Source organism: Cololabis saira, chromosome 13, assembly GCF_033807715.1.
Source record: "Cololabis saira isolate AMF1-May2022 chromosome 13, fColSai1.1, whole genome shotgun sequence".
Lineage (NCBI taxonomy): Eukaryota > Metazoa > Chordata > Actinopteri > Beloniformes > Belonidae > Cololabis > Cololabis saira.
In genome coordinates, this window is record NC_084599.1 from 21,259,792 (window position 1) to 21,285,214 (window position 25,423).

General features: G+C 41.1%; 1 protein-coding gene across 4 annotated transcripts in view; it reads right to left on the reverse strand.

Annotated features, from left to right (window-relative positions):
- Window positions 1-1,428: 1,428 nt before the first annotated feature.
- Window positions 1,429-25,423, reverse strand: part of ttc39a (tetratricopeptide repeat domain 39A) — a 38,416-nt gene continuing 14,421 nt past the window's right edge. For 3 of the 4 annotated variants that reach the window (XM_061738235.1, XM_061738236.1, XM_061738237.1), the window contains 17 exons: window positions 24,657-24,761; window positions 14,662-14,793; window positions 13,347-13,387; window positions 13,061-13,128; window positions 12,899-12,963; window positions 12,671-12,770; window positions 12,263-12,328; window positions 11,581-11,689; window positions 8,342-8,409; window positions 8,183-8,242; window positions 7,331-7,492; window positions 6,890-6,981; window positions 5,548-5,668; window positions 3,478-3,589; window positions 3,246-3,360; window positions 2,916-3,032; window positions 1,429-1,569 (listed from right to left, as the gene is read on the reverse strand). In XM_061738235.1, coding sequence (XP_061594219.1) covers window positions 1,455-1,569; window positions 2,916-3,032; window positions 3,246-3,360; window positions 3,478-3,589; window positions 5,548-5,668; window positions 6,890-6,981; window positions 7,331-7,492; window positions 8,183-8,242; window positions 8,342-8,409; window positions 11,581-11,689; window positions 12,263-12,328; window positions 12,671-12,770; window positions 12,899-12,963; window positions 13,061-13,128; window positions 13,347-13,387; window positions 14,662-14,793; window positions 24,657-24,761 — 1,648 coding nt within the window. In that variant the 3' untranslated portion in view covers window positions 1,429-1,454. Of the gene's footprint in view, window positions 1,570-2,915; window positions 3,033-3,245; window positions 3,361-3,477; window positions 3,590-5,547; window positions 5,669-6,889; window positions 6,982-7,330; window positions 7,493-8,182; window positions 8,243-8,341; window positions 8,410-11,580; window positions 11,690-12,262; window positions 12,329-12,670; window positions 12,771-12,898; window positions 12,964-13,060; window positions 13,129-13,346; window positions 13,388-14,661; window positions 14,794-24,656; window positions 24,762-25,232; window positions 25,369-25,423 lie in introns of all 4 variants that reach the window. The other variant, XM_061738238.1, reaches the window with a different exon arrangement.

Here is a 25,423-nt window from a genome sequence, read left to right on the forward strand (position 1 = left end):
TCATAGACATAAAAAAACAAACAAACAAGAAAACATCTGAAACAGGGTGTGGTGATAAGAAAGAGCTGCTGATTCAGAAGTAAGCGAAATGTTGTGATGAGTTCTAACCTAAGACTTAGTGGTTGCAGTTTCACGTTCTAAAAAAGCAGTACACAGATATGCACATAGGCCTTATGCTGCTTGCTGTAAATAGCCTATGTGCTCAAAGCTTAAGTACCAGGAATAAAAAAAAAAGGTCTCTGCCTTTCTATAAGACACATTCATCTGTCCTCTTAAACCTGGACAACTTGTGTTAATAGTACAGAACATCATTAAATGCAAGTCTTAAAGGCATTCATTAACTATATCTAGACAGCTGGCACGTCTGAGTTATTTTACAAAGCTCTGTGCAAAAGCCACAGAAAAGAAGTGTAAATACACAAGATTTTTGATATGAACATTTCTTGAGAAACAGACAATGAGTAATCCCCAAGAAGTTTGTGATGGTGATTGTTTGAACAAGTTTCAGAGAAAGGAAGAAAATACAAAATACACAATAATATGTCTGTCTCACTCTGAAATACAGGATACATCTATCAATCATTGTGTAGTGTAAATACACAAATCCAACATTCAAAATTGATTCTAACTTAGTATTGTTGGTTGTGAGAAACTGCAAAATGATCTCATAGTTCTGACAGACCAAACTGAGTGGCTTGTGTTGAAATATTCCTCGTGTTAAATTATGTGACCCAATTTTCATTTTCTTCATTTCTAATAGATGTTCAACCAAAGTGTGAGGGTTTAGTACCCAGTAGGTTAAATGATGCCATTGGGAGGGAGGTTGGGAGGAGTGTCTGTCGTATAAGCACTACACAAACATTTGTGTAGATGACATAGAAACACATTGTAAAGTGCTTTGTAATATTTAGATAAGACTATAAAGGTCTATTATAAGTAAGCCCTTTTAGCTTTTTATTTTTTTAAACATGAAAGCTGTTTTTTGACTGCAGACCCTGATTCCCTGAATGGGATATATTTATACCATGTGGTGGTAGTGGGAACCATGCCAAGTTTATATTTAACAAATATGACTGTTTTCTATTTTTGTGTAGACCATTTGGGTGTACCCAGTAAAAGATGCAAAAGCCTGCTGGAGCAAATGTTTGGTAAATACAGGGGACATTTCTTCATTAATTTTTTTCTTTTGTTTTAAATAATGTGAAGAAGTGAAGTTAATTGTAATATTTATCCGTGCATAGCACATCCATCAAATCCAGTAAAGGCCACACAGCGCTGCAGCTATCCGTGACGGTGCCACACACAGGCAAAAACTAGAATCTTAATGAAAGAAAAAACCCTAAAACAAACAAATCTACCCGTCCTCACAGGCAGGGCTGGTCTGGCTGAATGTTGCTTTGCAGAAATGCAGAAACACTAAGCTGTGTCTGCTTGTATGTGCCTTCCTTTGTCTGTTATGGGCTTGAGGGGAGGTGGATGCCATTTTCTCCAACCCCCTTGGCTTTGTGCAGGGCAGCTTGTATACGGAAGTGTGTCCGTGATTCCATGGAGTAGTTTTTGTAGTTGTTTCTGGAATAGAGCAGGAGAGAAAAGACATTCACAGTTGCATTAAAAGGTCAACTTTTATGGAGGATTTTTTGTGCCAAAATTAAATAAATAAATACATCATTAATTAATTAAATTGGGAATGAAATATATCATTAATTAATTAAATGTGTCATTAATTAATTAAAATTAGAATGAAATATGTCATTAATTAATTAAAATACAATTCATTTTAAGTAAAAATATATATTTATTATTTCAGCATTTAATTAATTAATGACACATTTAATTAATGATTTCGTGTTGCGTGTGAATCATGAAATGTAAAACTGCATTTAATTAATAAATGCCACATTTAATTAATGATTTTGTGTTGCTGAATCATGAAATGTAAATGTAAAACTGTCAGTTTCACTCGTCAAACTCAGTGGGCGGATTCCAAACTCCTCATTGGTTCCCCTGCACATCAAGTCAAGGCAAATCGAATCCACATAATGGATTGTTGCAGGGCTTGTGGACACATTCCGATAAACTAGGTGGCATTTTCACCTCTACGTTGAAACCTCGGTCCTCTAACCACAAATGTTGAAACAGCAAGGTGTACAAAATGTCAAAATCCTGCCCAGAGCTGCTGAGAGAAGCAGCAAGTTTAATTGAAGAAGCTCTGAGCAGAACTCCTCCAGCTCCAGCGGCTCCGTCACAGCAGATACCTGCTGCTGCATCACGCAACTCTCTACAACACGCAACTCACAGCTGTCATGTTTAGAAAGGCTTCTACCTCCAGTTTCAGACCAAAGCAGTGGATTCCACTAGATTCGCGTTAGCTCCGCCCACTGAGTTTGACGAGTGAAACTGACAGTTTTACATTTACATTTCATGATTCAGCAACACAAAATCATTAATTAAATGTGTCATTAATTAATTAAATGCAGTTTTACATTTCATGATTCACACGCAACACGAAATCATTAATTAAATGTGTCATTAATTAATTAAATGCTGAAATAATAAATATATATTTTTACTTAAAATGAATTGTATTTTAATGAATTAATGACATATTTCATTCTAATTTTAATTAATTAATGACATTTAATTAATTAATGATATATTTAATTCCCATTTTAATTAATTCATTATGTATTTATTTATTTAATTTTGGCACAAAAAATCCTCCATAAACTTTAACATAGCGAAGCTTGCTTTTTTTCAAACTGAATATATAAAAAGCTTTACATGTACATGCTGTAGAAAATGGGTGGGAATATGAGTAATAGTATCGTAGTAGTTAAAAAAGAAAAAAAAACATTTAAAATTGCAGCAAAATCGGTGATATAAAAATTATTATTTTAGCTGATTGAAAGACTTACTTCGCTGTTTCTAGAAGTTTGATAGCTTCATCTCTTCTTCCTTGCTCCAGACACAGCAGACCATGCTCCAGCAGGGCATTTGGAACCAGGTAGTGGTCATACTTGATCTGAGTCTCACTGCATAGCACAATAAATGACAGTTGTGGATGTTAAATCAGCCTGCACAATGTTGTCATCTGATATGATGCAAAAAAAAAAAAGGAAATTGGATCAGTTCTGTTACGGGACCCAAACAGTGGCAAAAACCATGATACAATTTCTTTGGTTTGGTTATGAGTGCACTTCATTGTGTGTGTGGCGTGGGGTCTGGGTTATTTTAGGAACACTTACTTGCAGAGAACAAGGGTGAAGTAGTGTTCAGCCTCCTCTTGGTGCCCCAAATGTTTAAGACACAGCCCCTTTAAGAGGCTGAGCAGACATTGATCATCTATGGAAAACTCTGTCCCTGAAAAAATTAAGAGCAAGCTCAAAATAATGTCATTCTTGGATTGAATTAAGAATATTTATCTTTTGCATTTTGAAAAAAAACTCTTTTGGTTTATACATTTATGGTTTCACATACTTGAGCTGCTGTCAAGTTTAGCCTGTGCCTCATCCAGTGTTTTCAGCATTCCTTCAGTCAGGTCTTTGTGTTTGCCAATAACTGTATAGCCATTCCAGATGTACATCATCTCCTTGACATCAAACAAACATAAACAAAAATCACATACAACAATGATATTTCATTCTCTGCTGATATCAGTATAGTATTTTCTCTTTGACACACCTAGGATCTGTACATGGACCTCACTTCATCTAATTTTATTTTTAAAACAATTTTTTCACCCCAAACTGCTGTGAAATCCTGCAAATGTATGAATCTGAATGACTGCCATGTACCTTTATTTGACAGCCACAGTGTTAAAGGCGGTAGAGCGGGTGAAGGGCTCTGCCTTTGCTCATACAACCGGATTTAATAGGTTTTCACAGAGGCTTTACTTTCAAATAAGTCAATTTTTGGTTCTTATTAATGTGAGAAATGCCTGTAAAACAATATTAAATATTAAACCATTTTTAAAAATCACCAAGTTTTTACTAAGTTTTAAAATTAGGTTCGAATAAAGGCCACAAGTACTGAAGAAGATAAAAAAATGTACAGACCCACTACAAACCCGACTAGCAAGAATCATTTGAAATGATCCTACTCTGTATGATGTCTTCAGTCTCTCTAATCATTATGAAGAATTTTGGCCCCATCTTCTTTACAACATTACTTCAGTTCACTGATGTTTTTTGACATTGAGGTTTCGCAACAGCGGCAGCACAGTGGCTCAGTGGTTAGCACTTTTGCCTCACAGCAAGAAGGTTCCTGGTTTGACTCCCTGGCCCGGCAGGAGTCTTTCTGTGTGGAGTTTGCATGTTCTCCTCGTGCTTAATTGGGTTCTTTCCAGGTACTTTGGCTTCCTCCCACAGCCCAAAAACATGTATGGTAGTTTGAAAGAGGAATCTAAAGTGCCTTGTAGCTGTGTGTGAGTGTGAATGGTTGTTTATTTATATATGTGGCCCTGGTATAGGCTCCAGAACACGCCTGTGACCATGTATAGGATTAAGCAGGTAAAGAAAATGGATGGATTCACGACAGCATTTAAGTCAGGTCCAGTCTTTGGCTGGGACATTGCCAGGCTCTGATTATTTTCTTTTACAGTTATTCTGTTGTAGATTTACTGACATTCTTGGTAATATGGTCCCGCTGCATGACCCAGTTTGTTCGTGACACCACGGTATACAGAAGACTGCAAGGAGATCGAGTCCTAGGACTGCAAACCAGGATCAAATCATCATCCTTCCACCATGGTGTTCCAGTTTGTGATGATATGCTGTGTTTGCTTCATACTGTACCAAATGTCCTGGCTACCCAAATAAGCCATACTAGTTTAGTATTTTACTAACTGTACCACAAACATAAAATGAACTTAAATTAACTTAAATTTTAACTGAGGCCTTTAGAGTCTAAGATGTAGCTTAGGGTTTGTTTTTTTCTTTTACAATTTCTCTGGTATTGCACGGTCACAGCTTAAAGTGAGCTCATTCCTGGGAAGATAACCAACTGAATGTTTTACCTTTTGTGAATCCTTGCCCTTATAATCCTTCTCAGACTGTTGAGCATTAACAATTGCCATTTTAACATAATTGCCAACATCCCTCCTATTGTATTCACAAACCTGAAGGATCGGGAGCAGTAAACTTACTGATTAATTACTCTGATGTACTTGTTAAGGAGCAGCATTTGCATGTGTTGTTGTTCATCTGAAGTTGCATTAACTACATTTTAATGACCATATTATAAAAAAAAATTTTAAACCACTATCTTCTGATACATTAAAGAAAGTGTTATTTCTTTTTTGCAGGACTGCATCTGCAGACAACCACAGAACTGGTATATTCAAATTCCAGGGTGTTGCTGTGCAAAGTTAAAGAGCGGCATAACAAATATACTACAGGGGGAAGTCCATGTACACCACCTGGTATTTTGTTATTTTTACCAGCTGCAGCAAAGAAGCAGAAAAATAGACTGTAGTAAACTTTGAAAAATCCCAATATGCTACAAGAAATTCTGAAACAGCTTGACATTGCATACAAGCCTCATACTGACCAGTGGAGGAGCCGGAAGAGTAACTGGTTTATCTGCAAAGTAGCGGCGGGCTTTCCTGATTGCAAACTTCTCTGTTGGTAAAGATTTCCCCGCTATTTTCTGCTTCAGCCCAGGAACCTGCCTGAAACATAATACAGTACCAACATAAATGCTAGCAGAATTAACAAAAACATAAAAGAAAAAAGGGATACTTGGTATCAAATAATGTCTTTCCTGTTAGCTCTTCATATAGTAATATATCTTTTTTTTTTTTTCTATATCCATTTTTTCATGGTTTTCTTCATGATCGGTGCCCGGTCACTTCAATCTAGATCTATGACATCTATGGGCTTTCTTGCATGCTCTGCTCTTCAGTGACGTTTAGGTCGGGGAACCGTAGCAAAACCTTCTGCTTGAGGTCATCCATTGCAGATTTTCAGGTCTGTCCAGGATCATATTCCTGATGTAGAAGTCACCCTCTTTTGCAGTGAGAATGTTTTGCTATGTAATTGAAGCTATTCCTCCTTGTTTGTTCTACATGCAGCTGACAGCAACACAAGCTTAACGAAGGACTTAGGCGTCTCCACTCTTAAGATTTGAAGGATGTGTTCCTTTCACCAAATTCTGCAGCCTTGTTTTTTTCTCAAAATATAATCTTTGTTCATTTCAGCAAAGAAATTTGATATTCTTCGTCCATCATAAGGACTTTAGATGATGATTTGCAATTTTTTATTGTACAGATGGGAGAAGAATTTTCTATACCGATTATATTTTTGCTTCACGTTAGAAAAGTACCCAAACACTCCCACTACTCTCATTTTAATCTTCCTGAAGGTCTTTTGCTGTCATACAGGGTTTTGATTTTTATTCAAGGCATGCAAACATTTTCCTCAAAAAACGTCACGGTCAGTTAAACTCAACTTGATTTCAGTTTTTTCTAAATTACATCAAACTGAAAATCTGTTTGATGTCATCCTGCTCTGTTAATCATTTAAAATTTCAAAGGCCTCTGCGACACTTCAGTGACAGTGTTTAGTGACTATTTGGACAAGCTTTGAAAAGTGAGGATACTTTTAGACAATAAAGTGGGTCTGATATTTATTAAAAACAAGCAATAGCATCAAAAAGCTAAGCAATGTCTGACATCTGAGGTCAAACCTTTGCATGTTGCCTTTTCCCTTTTTCTCAAACTCTAAAAATGTAAAGAAGACAACTTAATTTTTTCAAAGGTCTACAGTACTTGCTAAGCTATTCCCAGTAAGAAAAGTATTTTTGCAGTGGTGCCCAAATTGTATATCTGTCACAGTTAATTAGTTCTGTCTAGCCGCGTCGTCAGTGATTTAAGAAGCATCTGAGTTCATACCTGAACAGAGTGAACGCAGTCTCCCCAAATGTCAGACAGTCATCCTCCGACAGCATGCTGAGGTAAGCTGCTTTCATGTACGCGTAAGTAGCCTGCAGGAAAGAGAAAAAAAGGTGCTTACTGCTGCAAGAAAGCCTTATTTCCTCTTAAATTAAAAAAAAGTAGAGAAAACTAGGATATATAAGTTGTTTGCTTCGCTTATGATAAAAATCACAGCCCAAATAATTTAAAAATATCTCAATACATTTTTTTTTTACTTTAATAAAATCTGATGATGATGTGACAACAGAGGTTTCCTGTGGTCCGCCTGCATCACAAACCTTTTTTTATTTATTTTAGTTACATTTAACATTTAAACAGCACTGCAAAGGGAATTACACCAATGAACTCAGAACTTTTTCAAGGCATATTCATACGGTATCTCAAAGGATGGCATCCCACCTTAGACCAGGAGTTCTCCTTGCTCAGGAGGTCAGCGTAGAAGTAGGCCATTTTCCAGTGCCGCTGGTACGTGAAGCACCACATCAGCTCCCAGTAGCACATGTGATGGAACTGCTTCCACTGCTGCTGAGCTTCGCAGCACTCCTCAAATCGCTTGATAGCCTGCCCAAAAGGCACAAAAACACTCAGGCTTTGAAGCATCAACATTAAGCTCAAATTCAGACAAATCTACTCTTTATCATATGTCTCGTTCAGGATTAAAGCTTTCCAATCAATGCACAGGCAATATATAAAACACATGCATGGATTGCAAAAAGGCCTCAACTCAAAAGTAATATTTTGTCATTGAGTTACAGGCTCCTACAGATATGACAGCTTTTGTTCCATTATTCGTAATTATTACTACTGAAAGACTTCAAAAATGAGCCTGTTCTCTTTTTTTTTTTTTTTTTTTTTTTTGGGCTCTAGTGGCCCTTTATTCAAGTTCCAGACAGGAAGGGGGTAGAGAGAGAATGGGGATGACATGCACCAAAGGTGCGTAGGCTGGGATTCGAACCTGCGACCACTGCAGGAGGACTGTAGACTCAGTTTATGAGCCGCTTGCTTAACCCACTGCCCCACCAAGCGGCGAGCCTGTCCTCTTTATTTAGTTTCAGTTTTCAGTCATATATATCCAGCGAACTAATCTTTGCATGGACTTGCAGGATTTCTGGATTATCATATTCGTGATTTGTTTGACAGTGAATGTCTTACCATGACCTTTATGAGTCATAACCTTAAATGTGTTTACTTGTGAGGCTTTAACACTTGCAAAAAGAAGACCAGTGCTTCAGTTTGCTAAAAAGTACATACAGCATCCAGGTTGCCTTTGATTTCTTCTATTCGACCAGCAAAGAACAAAAAGATGGATCCCTAGAGGAAGGCAGAAAAAGAGCATGTTTGGGGATATTGCACTTCAAAATCGCAGATCGCAGACATTTCAAGAAAACAAAGATCTTTATTCTTGCAAACCTTGGGATATTTTTTGAGATATGGCTGCAGAAGTTTCTCTGCATCCTCAACGTCCCCTTCTCCAGTGCCTTGGAAGTACAATTACAACAAAATCAGCTAAGAGTTTTATCCATCCATCCAGCCATCCATCCATCCATCCATCCATCTTCCACCGCTTATCCGGAACCGGGTTGCGGGGGCAGCAGTCTCAGCAGAGATGCCCAGACTTCCTTCACCCCAGACACTTCCTCCAGCTCTTCTGTGGGGAGTCTGAGACGTTCCCAGGCCAGCCGAGAGACATAGTCTCTCCAGCGTGTCCTGGGTCTTCCCCGGGGTCTCTGCCTGGAACACCTCCCTAGGGAAGAGGGTCATGCCTGGAACACCTCCCTAGGGAGGCGTCCAGGAGGATCCGGTACAGATGCCCAAGCCACCTCAGCTGACTCCTCTCAATGTGAAGGAGCAGCGGCTCGACTCCGAGCTCCTCCCGGGTGACCGAACTCCTCACCCTATCTCTAAGGGAGCGTCCAGCCACCCTGCGGAGGAAACTAATTTCAACCGCTTGTATCCGCGATCTTATCCTTTCGGTCACTACCCAAAGTTCATGACCATAGTTGAGGGTGGGAGCGTAGATTGACCGGTAAATCGAGAGCTTCGCCTTTCGACTCAGCTCCTTCTTCACCACGACGGTCCAGTACATCGACCGCATAACTGCGGACGCTGCACCGATCCGTCTGTCAATCTCACGCTCCATTGTTCCCTCACTCGTGAACAAGATCCCGAGATACTTGAACTCCTCCACCTGAGGCAGGACTTCTCCACCCACCCGGAGAAGAAATGCCACCCTTTCAAGATGGAGAACCATGGCCTCGGTTTTTGAGGTGCTGATTCTCATCCCTGCCGCGTCGCACTCGGCCGCAAACCGCCCCAGCACATGCTGGAGGTCCCAGTCCGATGAAGCCAACAGGACAACATCATCCGCAAAAAGCAAAGATGAAATCCTGTGGTTCCCAAACCGGATCCCCTCCGGCCCCTGGCTGCGCCTAGAAATCCTGTCCATAAAAATTATGAACAGGACTGGTGACAAAGTGCAGTCCTGCCGGAGTCCAACATGCACCGGGAACAAGTCTGACTTACTGCCGGCAATGCGAACCAGACTCCTGCTCCGATCATACAGAGACCGGACAGCCCTTAATAGAGGGCCCCGGACTCCATACTCACTGAGCACCCCCCACAGAATGGCACGAGGGACACGGTCAAATGCCTCTTCCAGATCCACAAAGCACATGTGGACTGGTTGGGCAAACTCCCATGAACCCTCAAGCACCCTGCGGAGGGTGTAGAGCTGGTCCAGTGTTCCACGACCAGGACGAAAACCGCATTGTTCCTCCTGAATCCAAGGTTCAACTATCGGCCGTATTCTCCTCTCCAGTACCCTGGAATAGACTTTCCCGGGGAGACTGAGAAGTGTGATCCCCCTGTAGTTGGAACACATTCTCTGGTCCCCCTTTTTAAACAGAGGGACCACCACCCCGGTTTGCCACTCCAGCGGTACTGTCCCCTTCCTCCATACAATGTTGCAGAGGCGTGTCAACCAAGACAGCCCTACGACATCCAGAGACTTGAGGTACTCAGGGCGAATCTCATCCGCCCCGGGTGCCCTGCCACCGAGGAGCTTACGAACCACCTCAGTGACCTCGGCTTGGGTGATAGATGAGCACGCCCCCGAGTCCCCACTCTCTGCTTCCTCAATGGAAGGCATGTCAGTCGGGTTGAGGAGATCCTCGAAGTATTCCTTCCACCGTCCGACGATGTCCCCAGTCGAGGTCAACGACTCCCCACCCGCACCGTAAACGGTGCCGGCAGAGTACTGCTTCCCCCTTCTGAGGCGCCAAACGGTTCGCCAGAATTTCCTTGAGGCCGACCGAAAGTCTTCTTCCATGGCCTCACGAACTCCTCCCAGATCCGGGTTTTTGCCTCCAGGACTTCCCGAGCCGCGGCCTGCTTGGCCTGCCGGTACCCGTCTACTGCGTCAGGAGTCCCACAGGCCAACATAGCCCGGTAGGACTCTTTCTGTCTGACGGCATCCTGTACTTCCGGTGTCCACCACCGGGTTCTGGGATTGCCGCCACGACAGGCACCGGAAACCTTGCGTCCACAACTTCGAGCCGCCGCATCGACAGTGGAGGCAGAGAACATGGTCCACTCGGACTCGATGTCCCTGCCTCCCCGGGATCTGAGAGAAGCTCTCTCGGAGGTGAGAGTTGAAGACGTCCCTGACAGAGGGCTCAGCCAGACGTTCCCAACAGACCCTCACAATCCGTTTGGGTCTGCCCAACTTCCTCCTCTGCCAGCGCATCCAACTCAACACCAGGTGGTGATCAGTTGACAGCTCAGCCCCTCTCTTCACCCGAGTGTCCAAGACATGCGGCCGAAGGTCAGATGAAACGACAACAAAGTCGATCATTGACCTCCGGCCTACAGTGTTCTGGTGCCACATGCACAGATGGACACCCTAATGTTTGATTATGGTGTCCATCTGGTGGTGTTCGTTATGGACAAACTGTGACTAGCACAGAAGTCTAATAACAAAGCACCACTTGGGTTCAGATCGGGGAGGCCGTTCCTCCCAATCACACCTCTCCAGGAATCACTGTCATTGCCGACATGAGCATTGAAGTCCCCCACAATGGAGTCTCCAGTTGGAGCACCATCAAGTACTCCTCCCAGGGACCCCAAGAAGGCCGGGTACTCCCCACTGCTGTTCGGCCCGTAGGCACAAACAACAGTGAGAGACCTTTTCCCGACCCGAAGGCGCAGGGAAGCGACCCTCTCGTTCACCGGGATAAACTCCAACACATGGCGGCTGAGCTGGGGGGCTATAACCAAGCCCACACCAGCCCGCCGCCTCTCACCCTGGGCAACTCCAGAGTAGTGGAGGGTCCAGCCCCTTTCAAGGAGCTGGGTTCCAGAGCCCAAGCTATGTGTGGAGGTGAGCCCGACTATCTCTAGCCGGTATCTCTCAACCTCACGCACAAGCTCCGGCTCCTTCCCCCCCAGCGAGGTGACATTCCATGTCCCCACTGTGAGGGTTTTGGTCCAGGGATTGGGTTGTGGAGGCACCCCGCCACGACTGCTACCCAGCCCACATAGCACCGGCCTGTCACCGTCCTTCCTGCGGGTGGTGGGCCTACGGGAAGAGTTTCATCATCTAGCTTTATAGTTGTTTGTAGCAGCATGCGTCTTTGTGTGTCATAGCTCACCCAATATGAAGCTCATGAATGTGTGATAACAGAGCAGCAGCATATTACACAGGAAGGACCTGAATGTGCTTTCTGCAGAGCCCTCCTGAAGCTGCTGGAGACCAAACTCCTGCAAGTGCAGACACAGAAAACAAATACACACATCTGAGTTCCAATGAAGCTCCTGTTCGTGGAAGAGCAGTTTCTTAATTACCGGTAGTAGTGAAACCAACCCACTAACCAACTAACCCACTAACAAACGTTTTCTGTGTTCAGTCAGTGTGCAGGAGGATGGGCCGTGATGTCTTGTTATCTTAGGTACTTTTAGGCTGATCTGAGAAGCTGATCTGTGTCCAAAATGTGAAAGCACTTAATGCCAGCCAGATGGCAAGTCGTTTACAAGAGCAATATCTGAAGCAATAATATGATCTGCGATGTGGAGGATCCGTATAGTAATTTTTCATAGCCACTTATACAGTTTCAGTTATGAAGTTTCATTTCTTGCATTGACTAAATGATTCAAGTTCAGCACTGTTACTACAGTGGGAGTACTCAGAAGTTTCACTAGTTAGTCATACATTTTTCTGATTATTACAAACAAAGAGATGCTTCACTTCACACAGCACAACGATCCATTTTATACCAAATATCTCTCGTCCTTGAGTCAGATAAAAACAGCCTCTCACTTCTAAGAAGGACTCACCTTATTTCCAGAGAAACCGACAAACTCCAGCAGCTTGAGTGTTCGTGTGGGCAACATGGAAATCATCTGCAGGAAATAGACAAGTTAGGTAATTGAAATGGTAGCAACAGGATTACAGGACTCGTCTTTGTCTTTAAACAGCGGTGGTTTCCAAGGAAATATATTTAGAACTGCAAAGACGTTGCAGTCTGAGTTCAAACAGAGTTCATAACAGACCATCTGTCGGCACATTTGATCATACCGGCTCCTTGTATGTTTACCTTTTGCTTTTTCTGAGCCTCTGCTTAATTTTCTTGCATGGCAAGCAAAACTAAATAAATGCATCCAAGTGGTTTTCAGTCTTTCTGACTTATATCACACTAGCCCATCAATGGCCATCAGCTCATAAATACGGAAATAAGTGCTTACTAGATTGAAGGCTCCAACTCCCAGTTTAACACCACCTTCAAAATGACCATGGTTTTCACCGTGGATGTATCCAGAGGACTGGAGGACAGTGTGAAGCTCTCTGGGAGGTAAAAGTAATGAAAGGGTGGCACAAAATAATGAGAAAGAGACTTGTTTTTTTTTTTTTTGGTTTTACTTAAACATGGCTGGATTTACGAGCCTGATCATGGATAGGGTGGAGATTCTCACTTGTAAGTCTGGTAGCTATTCCTCACTTTGATTCCTCCTTTGATGAAACTGATCATATTTTCATCCTGAGCAGAGAGGGAGACAGCCAGGGATAGGTTTCAAGATCATAGGAGGCGGCAGATTTACTGGCAGACTTGTGAGGCTGAGAGCCTGACTGCTGACCTGAAGGAAGGTGAGCGCTGCCCTCTGCAGGAGACACTCAGCATAGCAAACCTCAGCATGGAGCTCCTCTGAGGTAAAAAAATGATTATGCCAGTTATCTTCAGAGAGGCAGCCAGACAGCACAGCAGAGGCCATGACGGCCTGACACATGCATAAACATATACGTACACACATGCACATGCGCTTATGGTACTTAATGCGCTTCACGCACAGGAACATTCAAAACACTAACCATTGCTTTAAAACTGTGGTGAGACATTTATCCTGTCCAAAGGACTTTACTGACCTTCTGTGAAGCTTTTGGAGAAGCTCGACTTCTTCCGGTACCTGATGGATAAAAAAAACAAACAAAAAAAAAAACCACAAAACTTACACCATTTAAAAGTAATTCCAGTTAATAAAACATCCTCTAGGCCAGGGGTTTTCAACTAGATTCAGCCGGGGGCCACATCTGCAAAAGGACTGTATGGAAAGGGCCGCACAATTTGAAAATGTGGGGGTTTTCAAAATGTATTTTGCACTCAAAGACGAAGACTTATGTAAATATAATACATTTGTATTATACATTTGAATATATCTAGTTTACATATGAATTATGTATTAATTGTCTCCAGATTTAGTAATTGTGAATGTTAAATATAATATTCAGATAAAGAAATATTATTTTGAATGCAAGTTCATTTTGAAACCATGCATTGTGCAAACTTAATGAAATTGATATTGACCTACTTTTAATAAAACACGCCATAATGACAAAGCACCACTTTCCACCAAGATTTCCTTATTTGAAGATTATATTAATCAATTAGCACAACCATTTTAGTCCATAGTAGCCAGTTATAAAAATATTATAAAAAAAAAAATAAATAAAAAATTTTCAACAAACACCCCCTTTTTTGAAATATGACCAGGGGCCACATAAAAGCTCCTGGCGGGCCGCATGTGGCCCGCGGGCCGCCAATTGAATATCCCTGCTCTAGGCTGTTGTTCAGTGGCTTTATAAAGCCCTACGTTTCTTCTTTTATCGTGTTCCAAGCAAAAAAGTGACTAATCTCATTCCCAGAAAAGACAGGATGCTGAGCTGCAGTAAGGTGACGCTGCTGCGAGCAAACTTGCTGAGCGTGTTTCAAATTTCCTATCAGCCCCTCGCAGCTCTCAAATGGAAATCTGGTCAGGTCAAATCAGCATTAATCTGAGGGAGAGTGGGCTGATCAGATGTCTCGTCATTCCACACAAGTGATGGTGGATTTTCACACGGTGTTCAGAACAAACTGTAACGGATAAATGTGAAATTCTTTGTGTCAATGAGTTTGCACAAAGACAGGATCTCTGCTTGTTCTTTGGTTTGGTATACTGTTACTAAACGGATCCTGAGTTCATAAGTATTATCAAATATCTGAAGGCAGTGAAGGACTCACTTTTATTGCCTTTTACAACTTAAACTAATTTTCAGTCCTCTTAAAACTAACAACTAAACACCTACAGTATGACTCAAGTATAAAGGAAGTACAAAGAATGCCCTGTCACTGTTTATCAGCGGGTCAAAAGTTGTTTCTTTTTGCTGGGGTTTTTTAAATTCTGAAGCGGTGGGAAAGTCTCACCGCTGACAGATAGCCTGCGCCTCCTTCATGGTGCTCCCTGCGGCGTGAATATGTTGCGGCTCAAAAGTCATCATGGCCTGCATTTCCAGAATGGTGGCGTACGTCAAAGCGTGGTACATGCTGTCTTTTGTCCTGTAAAAGACAAAATGTGTGTGTGTGTGTGTGAGATAGTTGTTCCATGACATACTATTAGGACTTAAAAAAAGATAGAAAAAAAATACTTTTACATAAGGAATAAAAGATTCATACGGTAATCAGGAAAGTGATCAGATACTGCTAACAAAGAGATGCTGTTGAAAACATGGGAAAGCAACAATGCTTTAAAAAAACCAAACCATTAAGTATTTATAGCTACGGTTGCTGATGGCTCACATCACACCCTCTGTTTAAACCACCGCTTCTCCTGTGTCACATATATGTTTGTAGTAGATTTACTTGCTGAGCTAGTTGATGACGCAAGTTGTTCCATTTAATCCACCATTAGAATTTATTTCTCATAGAAAAATAAAGCTTAATAAAGATTTCAACTGCAGTGTTGCAACTAAAGTCACACTAAAGTCTAATACATGGTAGAGTTTTGTTTGTATTTTTAACATACAGAGGTGTGTAGGGAGGAATGTTGTCAGTCAGCATGGTTGACATTTCACTATGGTTCACCACACTGACTCATTTGTCCGTCCGAAAATAACAGTCAACTGTTACATAAACCATGTTTGCTTTAATTGTTATTTTTGTATTGCCCTCAAACTGAACACAAACAATGTAAACTGGGCAGGACTGTAACTTCTACCCGGAAATTAAAACACTTGCGATAGCTAGTATGGGTGCTTGTTAAGATTTTTCCGAATTTTCAAGGGTTAAACTTCAACCTAAATGAGTGTAGTGCTTGTTCTGTGACTGGATGTCAAAACCAGTGAAAACCGGCTGGTAGTGCAGCCGCCGCACAGCTACAAGATCCTGGATTCAATTCTCCCCGTGTTCCCTCCTCACAAAAACATGCAGCAGTCCTGGGCCGTACACTGCCTCCTCTGGCCAGCCGGGGCACCCGAGGGTGCGGGGAGGATCTGGCTGGAATCACGTGATCCTTCCACGCGCTACGTCCGGCCAGGGAAGCCCCACCCTGTCTAGTGAAAAGAAGGGCCTGCTCACTCCTCAAGCAAGCAGGCTTGAGCTCAGTGCAGGGCCCTCCAGGGGTTGGCAGAGGGAGAGCAAGCCCACTTAGGTAGGAGCACTGGGTGATAAAAAAATGGGGGGAAGGAAAAAAAAATAAATACATTAAAAAAAAAATCAGGGGATAAGAAAATATATATATATTAAAAAAAACCCAGCGAAAAGCAGGGTGCTAGAGAAGATAGAAGATAACAGACTGAGTTGCAGAGATTTGCAGGTATTACTGTACATTTCCATTGCGTCAGGTTTACTTAAGTACTAAAGCAGTAAAGCAAACTTAAGCTGAGAAACCTTTTAACACAAAGTTGTGAGAAAAATGTCAGTTTGCAGCAATACTGGAAGTAGCTGAGAATTTCAAATATTTCACAGCAGCACTACGGCCGGCATCATCTCCATCGTCTCCAGGAGCTCTAAAGCCATGTCTCCATGTGTAACCACCGCAATGTCCCATGATGCAAGAGGAGTTATGACGTAACTTCTGCAAAAAAAGGGAGCGCAGGTCTGCCTTGATCCCATTTCTGTTTGTGTTGCTGCAAAAAAAAAAAAAGTAGTGCAGCCATGGCGAAAACATCCCAACAAGCAAAACATCTTACCACTGACAAAAGGTAGTCGTTTTAATGGTTGTGATTGTTTTAGTGGATTAAATCAGTGGATATTCAGTTGTGGATATTCTGCACTGAGAATTGACCTTTTCTTATTAGATAGCAAAATGTGAACTGTGAAATAAATTAGACAAAAACAAAAAATAAAGTACTACTACTACTACTCAGCATAGGGTCAAGGTTATAAAAGGGGAAATTTTGTACCTGTTAATTCGCCCAATGGCTGAATCAGGATTTCCTCAAGAAGTTGAACGTATTTGGCATTTTCCATCCCGCAGTGTGATGCGTCACAACCACGCTTCACTGTCGGCACGGTGTTCTTGGGCTCTGAGCCATTTCTCTTGGCTGTTTTTTTTTTGTGGCGTCATATTATTTCCCCCTTTTCTTTTTACATGGTGCTCCAAAGTGTATTCAGATTGTTCAATATCCTCTTATAACCAAACCCTGATCCATTTTTCTTTAGTCCTGATCCATTTGTAGAGGTCCACGCTTTTTACTGTGCTCTTCGGTAAGACCCTGAAGCTTTTTCACAGCAGGTGTATTTATGCATACATTGAAATAAGGTGAATTAAAGCTGCAAGCAGCGATGAACGGGCCTTTGCGTGTGCAATTTTCATCAATAAAGGTCAAGGACTCAAAACTAAGTCCGATGACACCACCCACGACTCTCTATATCAAACCAATCAAGTTATGGCAGAAAATAGGAACTATCAAATATCGACCAATCAGAAGAAGGGGGGGCGCGCTTTTTGGCGTCTATCTTCGCCACGGTAATGCTTTTGACTGAGAAAAGTAATGTCATCGTCGCAGGATCGAGACGCACATTTTGATGTATAACACACCTGGGTGCACGTTACGGTTCGGACGAAGAAGCAGCCGAAGACATGGCATAAATTGCGCCAAAATTACACAATTAATTAAAAATGGCCGACTTCCTGTTCGGTTTCGGCCATGGCGCCAAGAGACTTAGTTGCGACATGATACAGGTGTGTACCGATTTTCGTGCATGTACGTCAAACCGTATTGTGGGGCTTGAGGCACCAAGTTTTCTAGGGGGCGCAATATCAAATTTTTCGCCAGGCCTGGCTTGCGTGCAAAATTTGGTGACTTTTGGGGCACGTTTAAGGGGGCAAAAAGGCCCTCATTTCGTCTGAAGAAAAACGAGGAAAATAAAGACGAGGAAAATAAAAACGAGAACATTTCCTACAGATACAATAGGGCCGTTGCACTGTAAGTGCTCGGGCCCTAATAACTATGAACTGTTGAAGGTCTTTCTCAGAACTGTGTTACTAAAATACAAAGAGGGTGAATACATATGGGTACACTACTTTCAGTTTTTTATCTCTTTTTTTATTTTAGCTTTGCCAGTTTGTGTAAGCTACAGTGCTCTTGCAGCCAAAGTACAAAACATTAAAAACACCAAGGTGGTGTAAGGCTCTACATTAGTGAAAAAAACTAACACACCTCAAATGGGCCACGGCACGCCTTAAAGACAAACATTTCAGCGCCTTATGAAGAGTCATTCTCTTACTGTACTGTACATCATACGCTAAAGGGACAGTAAGAGATAATGAGAGAGTAATAGCACGATTAGAACTATGTTTGGCCTGGACATGTCTGTGCAGGGTGCTGGCAAATACAGAAAAGCCCTCTGATGAATCCCTCTGGAAGGTACTGTAGCTGCTGATGTTGTTTACTATAAACCAGAAGGGCTGCATTCACCTTGATAAACTGGAGCTAAAGCAGTTGGATTTTTAAATTACAATGGAAGGAAATCACAAGGATAACTCTTGCTCTTTTACCCTTACTCTTTCACATTTGTAAAGTACGTTAGCCATTTTTTTGAATGATGTATGGTAATTCTTATGAGAATATCATTTTTCACTCTCTGCCTGCTGCTTGGTAAGGCTCCCCACCTGTCCTGTGACTCTGAAGATAGATCTGCTCAACACAGCAACAACTAAAAAGTCCTACATTTGTTGATCAAGAGATTTGTTTTCCCCTGACACAAAGGACTTGGTGTGAGATATGTGCAAATAGACAAAAATCGATGATAAAAATAGTCGCTGGCAAATTTAATTGTCGACTATAATCGACAAAAAAAATGAACAGAGTAAGGCATCGCCTTCCTTCCCATCTCTGCTGAGAGTTGCACCGCAATAGAGTACAGCACCAGGTAAACAATATGGCACAACACCACCGACTGGCAGTAAAGTTCATTAAAAGATCTATTTTTGATTCATAATTAGCACATTATTTAAACAACCTTGTGCAAAATGTAAAAAGCTGAGAGCTAAATAAGAGCCATTTAATAATTTTGAGTCATAATCCGATTAGTCGACTAATCGCTTGAGAATAGTCGTTAGTTGCAGCCCTAAAATAGACACAGTAGAGACTCACGCTGCTGAAATGGATGATAACAGATCATGTGAGCCTTTAACTTTACTATACTCGCACACGGTTAATATTGCCAAATGCTAATTCTCCAAGAGGGAATAGTCACAGACTATAAAAAGTTAAGTCCAGCCAGCAAATTGACGGGATTGATTCTGTAGGCTCGTAACATTTGTTTCTGTGATTTTAAGACCGTCTCTAATAAAGCGGAGGTCCAACTGCTGTAGAAATGCTCAGGCAAGTTCCTTCACAAAGGAACATATTAAAGTTAAAAAAACTTTAGTCCACAGGCGCTGTTGCAGTATAACAGATGCTCTCTCCTGAAAGAGCCTTTAATAAATTAGTTTCTGTGTGCTTGTGCACATTTGAGCGTCTGTCCCACCAGACTGCGACACAAACAGATGGTGACGACATGAAGAGGACAGACTGGAGAAGGAAAGAACTGGAAGCATATATGGACTAAAAAGAGAGGCTTCAGTTGGCATTTTATATCCTCAGGACTTGTTGTTCCCCACATTTACTCTTTTAGTGTTTCTTTCTCAAAACAGTGAAGCAACATTAAACATATTACTACATATCATAAGCCTAAGACCCCAGGCCATCCAGCTTGCCTTTAAACCCTTTTCAGAGATGCAAATCGTAAAAATCTGAATAAGGTGGTTTATTTTCTTCGGTTTTCAACAAAGCAAGAAAAATACACACTGTTTAGCAAATTATTCTGCTGAAAGAGAAATAGACTTGAAGGAATGTGAAAATGATCATTCAACAAATTGTCTGATTAATTTATCTTGACATAAAGGAAAAAATATAAATAAAGCTCCTTGTAATATTTCACACAATGCTTATTTCTGGCATTCATGCTCTCCTTAATGTGGCAAATCAAACTATCTGCTCCAAATCAGTTCCTTGTAAGCCATGCACATGTACACATGCATGCTCCTGTCGAAGGTGCACCTCAGGGGCCGAAAGGAAGGGTATCAAAAGAGAAATCAGGACATCCGCAGCAGCATCGGATGTTACCAGTGTTGCCGTTGTTAGAGGCTAATCATGGATGTTGTTAATACCAAGGAAGATGATTAACAACAGAGTATTTCTGTTTTGTAGAATTGATTCTGCAGAACTGCTTCTCACCCGGGAAATCAAATTAATCACATTCCGCTAAACATCAACTCATTATAACAAAGGAATCCACACAAACGTCTACCATCTCGCCTTAGGACAAAATTACCAACACAAAGGAGGCGATTATTTGAAAGAAGAAACTGGAGCTAAGGAGTGGCCTTCAGGCCTCGAGAGCTGAGACCGGGAGAGAAATAATAGCAACTTTGTGATTATAAGTTCTGATAGCAGTGCAGAGAATAAAAAAAAAATTGGACAATGAAGTAACTTGAGGATCTTTAACTCGGGGCAGGATGTGATTCTTCTGATTCAATTTGTGTTTGTGAATGTAGCTCATACCACAAAGTTCCATAAAACCAGTCTGTTTCTGACCCATCGCTGTGCAGAAGCCCGAGTGAGGTCAACCCCATGTTACACCTCCATAAAGTTTGAGTACACAAAGGTTTTTAACATGCATTTCTGAGTAACATGCATTTTTAAAAATACATGTTACTCAAAATACTACTAAGCTGTTTGCCAAAAGAAATAAATGTACTTTGACACGAATGATCAAGAATGCGCCCCCCGTGAAGCCAGAAACTGAAGTGCGACTGGGCATGTCCAATGCATGTGACACGGTGATGCAGCAGAACTTTTATATCTATATTAAGATCAAATCCAGGCCCATTTCACGGTAATTCGGTTTTAGAAATGTGGATATTGTGGAATATGATAGTAAAGGTGCATTTAGAGATCACATAGAAGATGATTGTATGAGTTTGAAGTCTGAATCTTAGACGTTCTGAGTGACTTTATAATTATAAATGTGGCCATGTTCAAACATGGCTCTCTGTCAAACATGGACAGAGAGAACAATGAGCCCTTTAACTGAAGGTTTAAAAAGAGAACTAGTACATTTTATGCTTTAAATAATACTTCAATTGTGGAAGTGATTATGAAGCCTTTTATGTGACAAATCTGCAATATCCCATCAGAGATTGAGGGAGATGATCAGCCACAACTAAACCTCAACGTGAGAAAGTAAGTCCGCAGTCCACACTTTCTCTCAGATTTGTAGGGAAAATTTTGTTAACTGGAACGCTGACATCTTCTGACTGACACGTCAGAATCGAGATGGAAGTGCAGCAGCTGAAAGGTCAGCCAGGGAACCTGGTTTACGAGCACAGATCTTCTTTGTTACTTGCGCTGGAGCGTTTAATGAAGAAATTCTTCCATAACACAAAACAGCGCATATCTGCAGCCCAGTAATGGTAAAAAAACACAATAACACAGATCCATCCTCCCACCTTCAATACTCAATATTGCAAAGAAGAAAATCATTTTTGAGTAAAGTTGCAACCCAGAAGTCATTAGAAAGTCCAAAGTCTTTGAGCCCTGGATAGTTCAGTGGGTTGAGGGGGTGCCATTTGTACTACAATTGTAGTCCTCGTGCAGGCAGCGCAGGTTCGAGTCCCAGCCTGTCGCTCTGTACTGCAATGTCTACCCCCCACCTGTTTCCTGTCTACCTACTTTCTCAATAAAGGCCACTAGTGCCACAAAAGCAAAGGTCTTAAGAAAGCAATAAATTAGAGAAATCATCTTTATTGGCCAGGTTCAAACATTGTCCAACAAGGAATTTGACTCCGGTAATTTCGCTCTTTAGGCAGTAAATAAACAAATGAAGAAGAAGAAGAAGAACTATTTTACAAAGCTGAGACATTTTAATTGAATGTTTTTTCCAATAAAAGGCAGGGACACAGCGCAACATTTAGATCAGATTTGTTTTTCTTGATGAAACATATTGAGCAAATTAGATTTAAAGTTGTTTTTTATGTCTCCAGTGGAAAAAATCCCACATTACTTAAAGTTTTCCATGCCACCTTCAGTGGAAGACCAAAGGACTTCAAGGATCAAATGGATAACGTTCACTTCTATTGAAATCAAATGTATTTTCTGAAACTCACCCAACAGATCCAAAACAATTAAAAGTTCTACGTTTATTTATGTATTGGCAGAGTGGGCAGCCTGGCCTCACAGTACGGTTAATACAGATGGATAACAGGCGCTGTATTTAAACAGGAAGAGCCAAGACAATATTTATTTTGGTATGATAAAATAATCCCATTTAGTTCTTTCAAATCAATTTTATGTGGTGTCTTACTACATTCTTGAAATGTTTATTTAAAGATGATTGTTAGAAAATGAAGCATTACACAAAGAGGTATATCTTCTAACAAGCAGCCCAGGGTTGCTGTTTTTTTTTTACTTCACTTAACTTTTAAGAAGTTAAGTGAAAGAGAGATTACCCAACCTGGGTAGATGAAAACATTGGAGCAACGTCCTAGTGAGTGCCAGTTCATAAAGACGTTAGCATTTAAGAGGCTGTGAATCCCTCATCTGCCGAGTCTTTTTAGACACGTTTCCTGACAGGGACTTATTTTCTGCTGTGTCATCAGTGCAGTTGCCAGTAAAGTTTTAGGATGAAGTTCAGGCAAGGAGCCAAATAAAAGACATGAAGATACACAGACAGGTAGGTGAGTAAACAAGATGCAGGCCCAAGTAAAGCTCATAATGATGAGCAGAAAACAACAGAACAGAGGAAACTGTCCAAACCAAGAGGGTAATTGAAGAAAGAAAACAAAAACGTAGGTGCATGGAAGACATTAAAAAAAAATATATAGTGCAGCCAGAAAAGAGAGAATGGACCGATGGAATGAAAAAGGGAGGAGGACTATAACTACAAACATAAAGGGATCATAAAGTAGCAATACATTAATACAGTGCAGATAATTCCTCCTATTTACCACCTATGATGGCAGGCCAGAGAAAGGAGACCGAGATAAAAGGATTCCAGGCAAAATTTTACAAAATGGGAACCTCTTGCTTTTGTGGAGTCATTTTAAAGCGACACAAAGGTTTGTTTGTTTTGTTTTATTTTACAATTTGTAACTCAGAGTCACGGAGGTTAAGTCATTTTTCCAACAATGTCTCAGATTTCATCTCTTGCTCAGTTACTCTCATTTTCTCTTTCTTGATTGTTTTGTACTTTCTTTCTGTCAGGTTAGCAGTTGTTCTGCGAGCTAGTTTATCTTATAGACATCGATGAGCATCTCTGGTGCAGTGAGACATAGCGGAGTAACGCAATATGCAGCCGTCACGTGAGACGACAAGGACACAAGTCCAAAGCTACTTTGGCTGTTTTTTTTCTAACAGTAGTAATAGGAGATTGTGAGAGTTAAACTAAAGAATAATGAAATATTTCTTTCAAATCAAGTTGAAAATTACATTTAAACATAAAGAAATATTGGTGACGCTCTACATTAATATCAAATCTTAGTTTTTTACATGCAAGTCATCTGCTGGCTGTTTAGTTACAGTCAACTGTTCTATTTTGTAATATCTGTCAGATGAGCATTTACATTTCTCATTAAAATATAATCTACTTTTGAGTAGATTATAGTCAAAAGTAGATTCAATAACGATTAAGAGTAATTAAAGTAGGATACTATGTCACATCTCACAACGTGACATCTCTGCCGAGGATACAAAACTGCTTTCACTCAAAGCTCCTCCTGTGTGACCTCTATCTCCTCGTCTCCTCCCTGCTGTCTTCTGAGGAAAATATTAATACTTCAGTACGAGTCATCATTAATTAGATAATATACTAGTTTCTGTAAAAGAGGAGAGCAGTAAAAGACTTCATACACCCCATCAGCATCAGTATTTTACGGATTGTTTTAACTTATATGTAATATGTTGTTGTTCAAATTAGTAGTATCCTTTAAGAGGCGTGATTTTAGAGGTCGATCTGATCAATCGTACGTGCAAATGCATCAAAGGTAAAGTGGCGCAGCCTTATTCTTTCCATCCTGGTATTTTGTCATGTCTGCTCAGCTCAATGTCCTTTGATGAAGGATTTGAGTTATATGCTTCTGGGGATGAATATCTGTTGTCTGCATCACAGCTAACAAATCAATGTACTTAAAATAATGCTTAAAATAAAGTCTCATGCTACTTTTGTGACACTTATTGTCATATTAATGTTGTTACTGAGCCTGCTTGACATGCTTTGTATTTATTTTTCAACTTTGCCAGTTTCAGTCCTCCAGACATTTGCAGAACAACCCTTGGACATCATTTACTTCTGGTTCTACCCAAAAAAAGATGCAAACTACCACTGTGGCTGCATTGAAGCAGTTCTGCAAAGAAAAGTGTGTCAAAACACCACCACAGCGATGACAGCCGCTTTCATGGTGTTATCAGAGGCACTTGGTCGCATTTGTTGCTTTTAAATGCTGCACAGTTAGCTACCAGGTTCTTTGGGGAAGATGCCCTTTATACATGAGCTATTTAAGTAATAGATTACATTTTTGCTTCAGTAAATACATGATTTTATATAAGCAGACTCAGCTTTATTTTTCAAAGTTAGTTTGAAGATCTGAAATAGCATAATAAGTTATACCCAGACAAAGGAAGAAAAAATCAGAGGGGGTTAAAATCCTTTATGTAGCAAGGTGCCGACTCATGCTACGAGTTCCTCCCAGCAGCTCATAATCATGGACACGCTGATGCAGTGTCATCTTCTATATAAGTTTACAAGGACCCAAAACTCAGTCAAGAACATTAACTCAGGCTGTTTTGCATCTTTTTCCCCAGAGCTACTGTGCCTATGTGCTCTGTTAAACTGGCTCAAATGCGTGTGCAGCTTTCCCGGCGGACCTAACACCTTACCTGCATTTGAGAAGGGCCTGCGCCTCCTCAAACTGATTTGTGAGGAACAGATCGAAGGCAGCCATACAGTCATCCAGAGCCAGCGACAGGTCAGACCGTGAGCACCTGCAAATACACACATCAGGCAATGAGTAGTGCACAATTTATATGTCATTATATCGTCATTAATCGATTTTCTCCATTCGGTTCAGGTTGCCTATGCATCCCAGGACCACACTGAGGCAAATGAGGCAAACAACCATATATCAGTTTTATAGCCAAGCAAACATGGAAGCTTCTGGACTCCAGAAGGAGGCTGGACTGATTGGACAAACCCCCTAGAATCATGCAAACTCCACACAGAAACGCCTCATTTACCCATGAGCTACAGTGCTAACCCCTTCCCCAATCTCCCACCGCACGAGAAGAGTCGATCTGATTCAAACAAACTCTTTTGAAACCTGTTTGCTGCTGGCCAAATACAGTCACATACACTTTTGTACAACAATGCAGTTTATTTAACTAGCAATTCTCCAAGTGAAACTTCACTGTTGTTTTCGAACTCTATGTAAAATCAAGCTGTCAACGTTTACTTACATGGTCATCCTGTCTGTGAGCCTTTGCACACATCTAACGTTTCAGGAGTGAAACAGAAACAGGAACACAAGCAGCCTGAGGCGAGCCCAGCCTCGGAGAGTGGTTTGCTGTTTATGTTGTTTCTGCTTGCATTACGCTGCAATTTACAGAAGGAATCGGCATAAATTACAAATCTTGCACAACTGCGTACA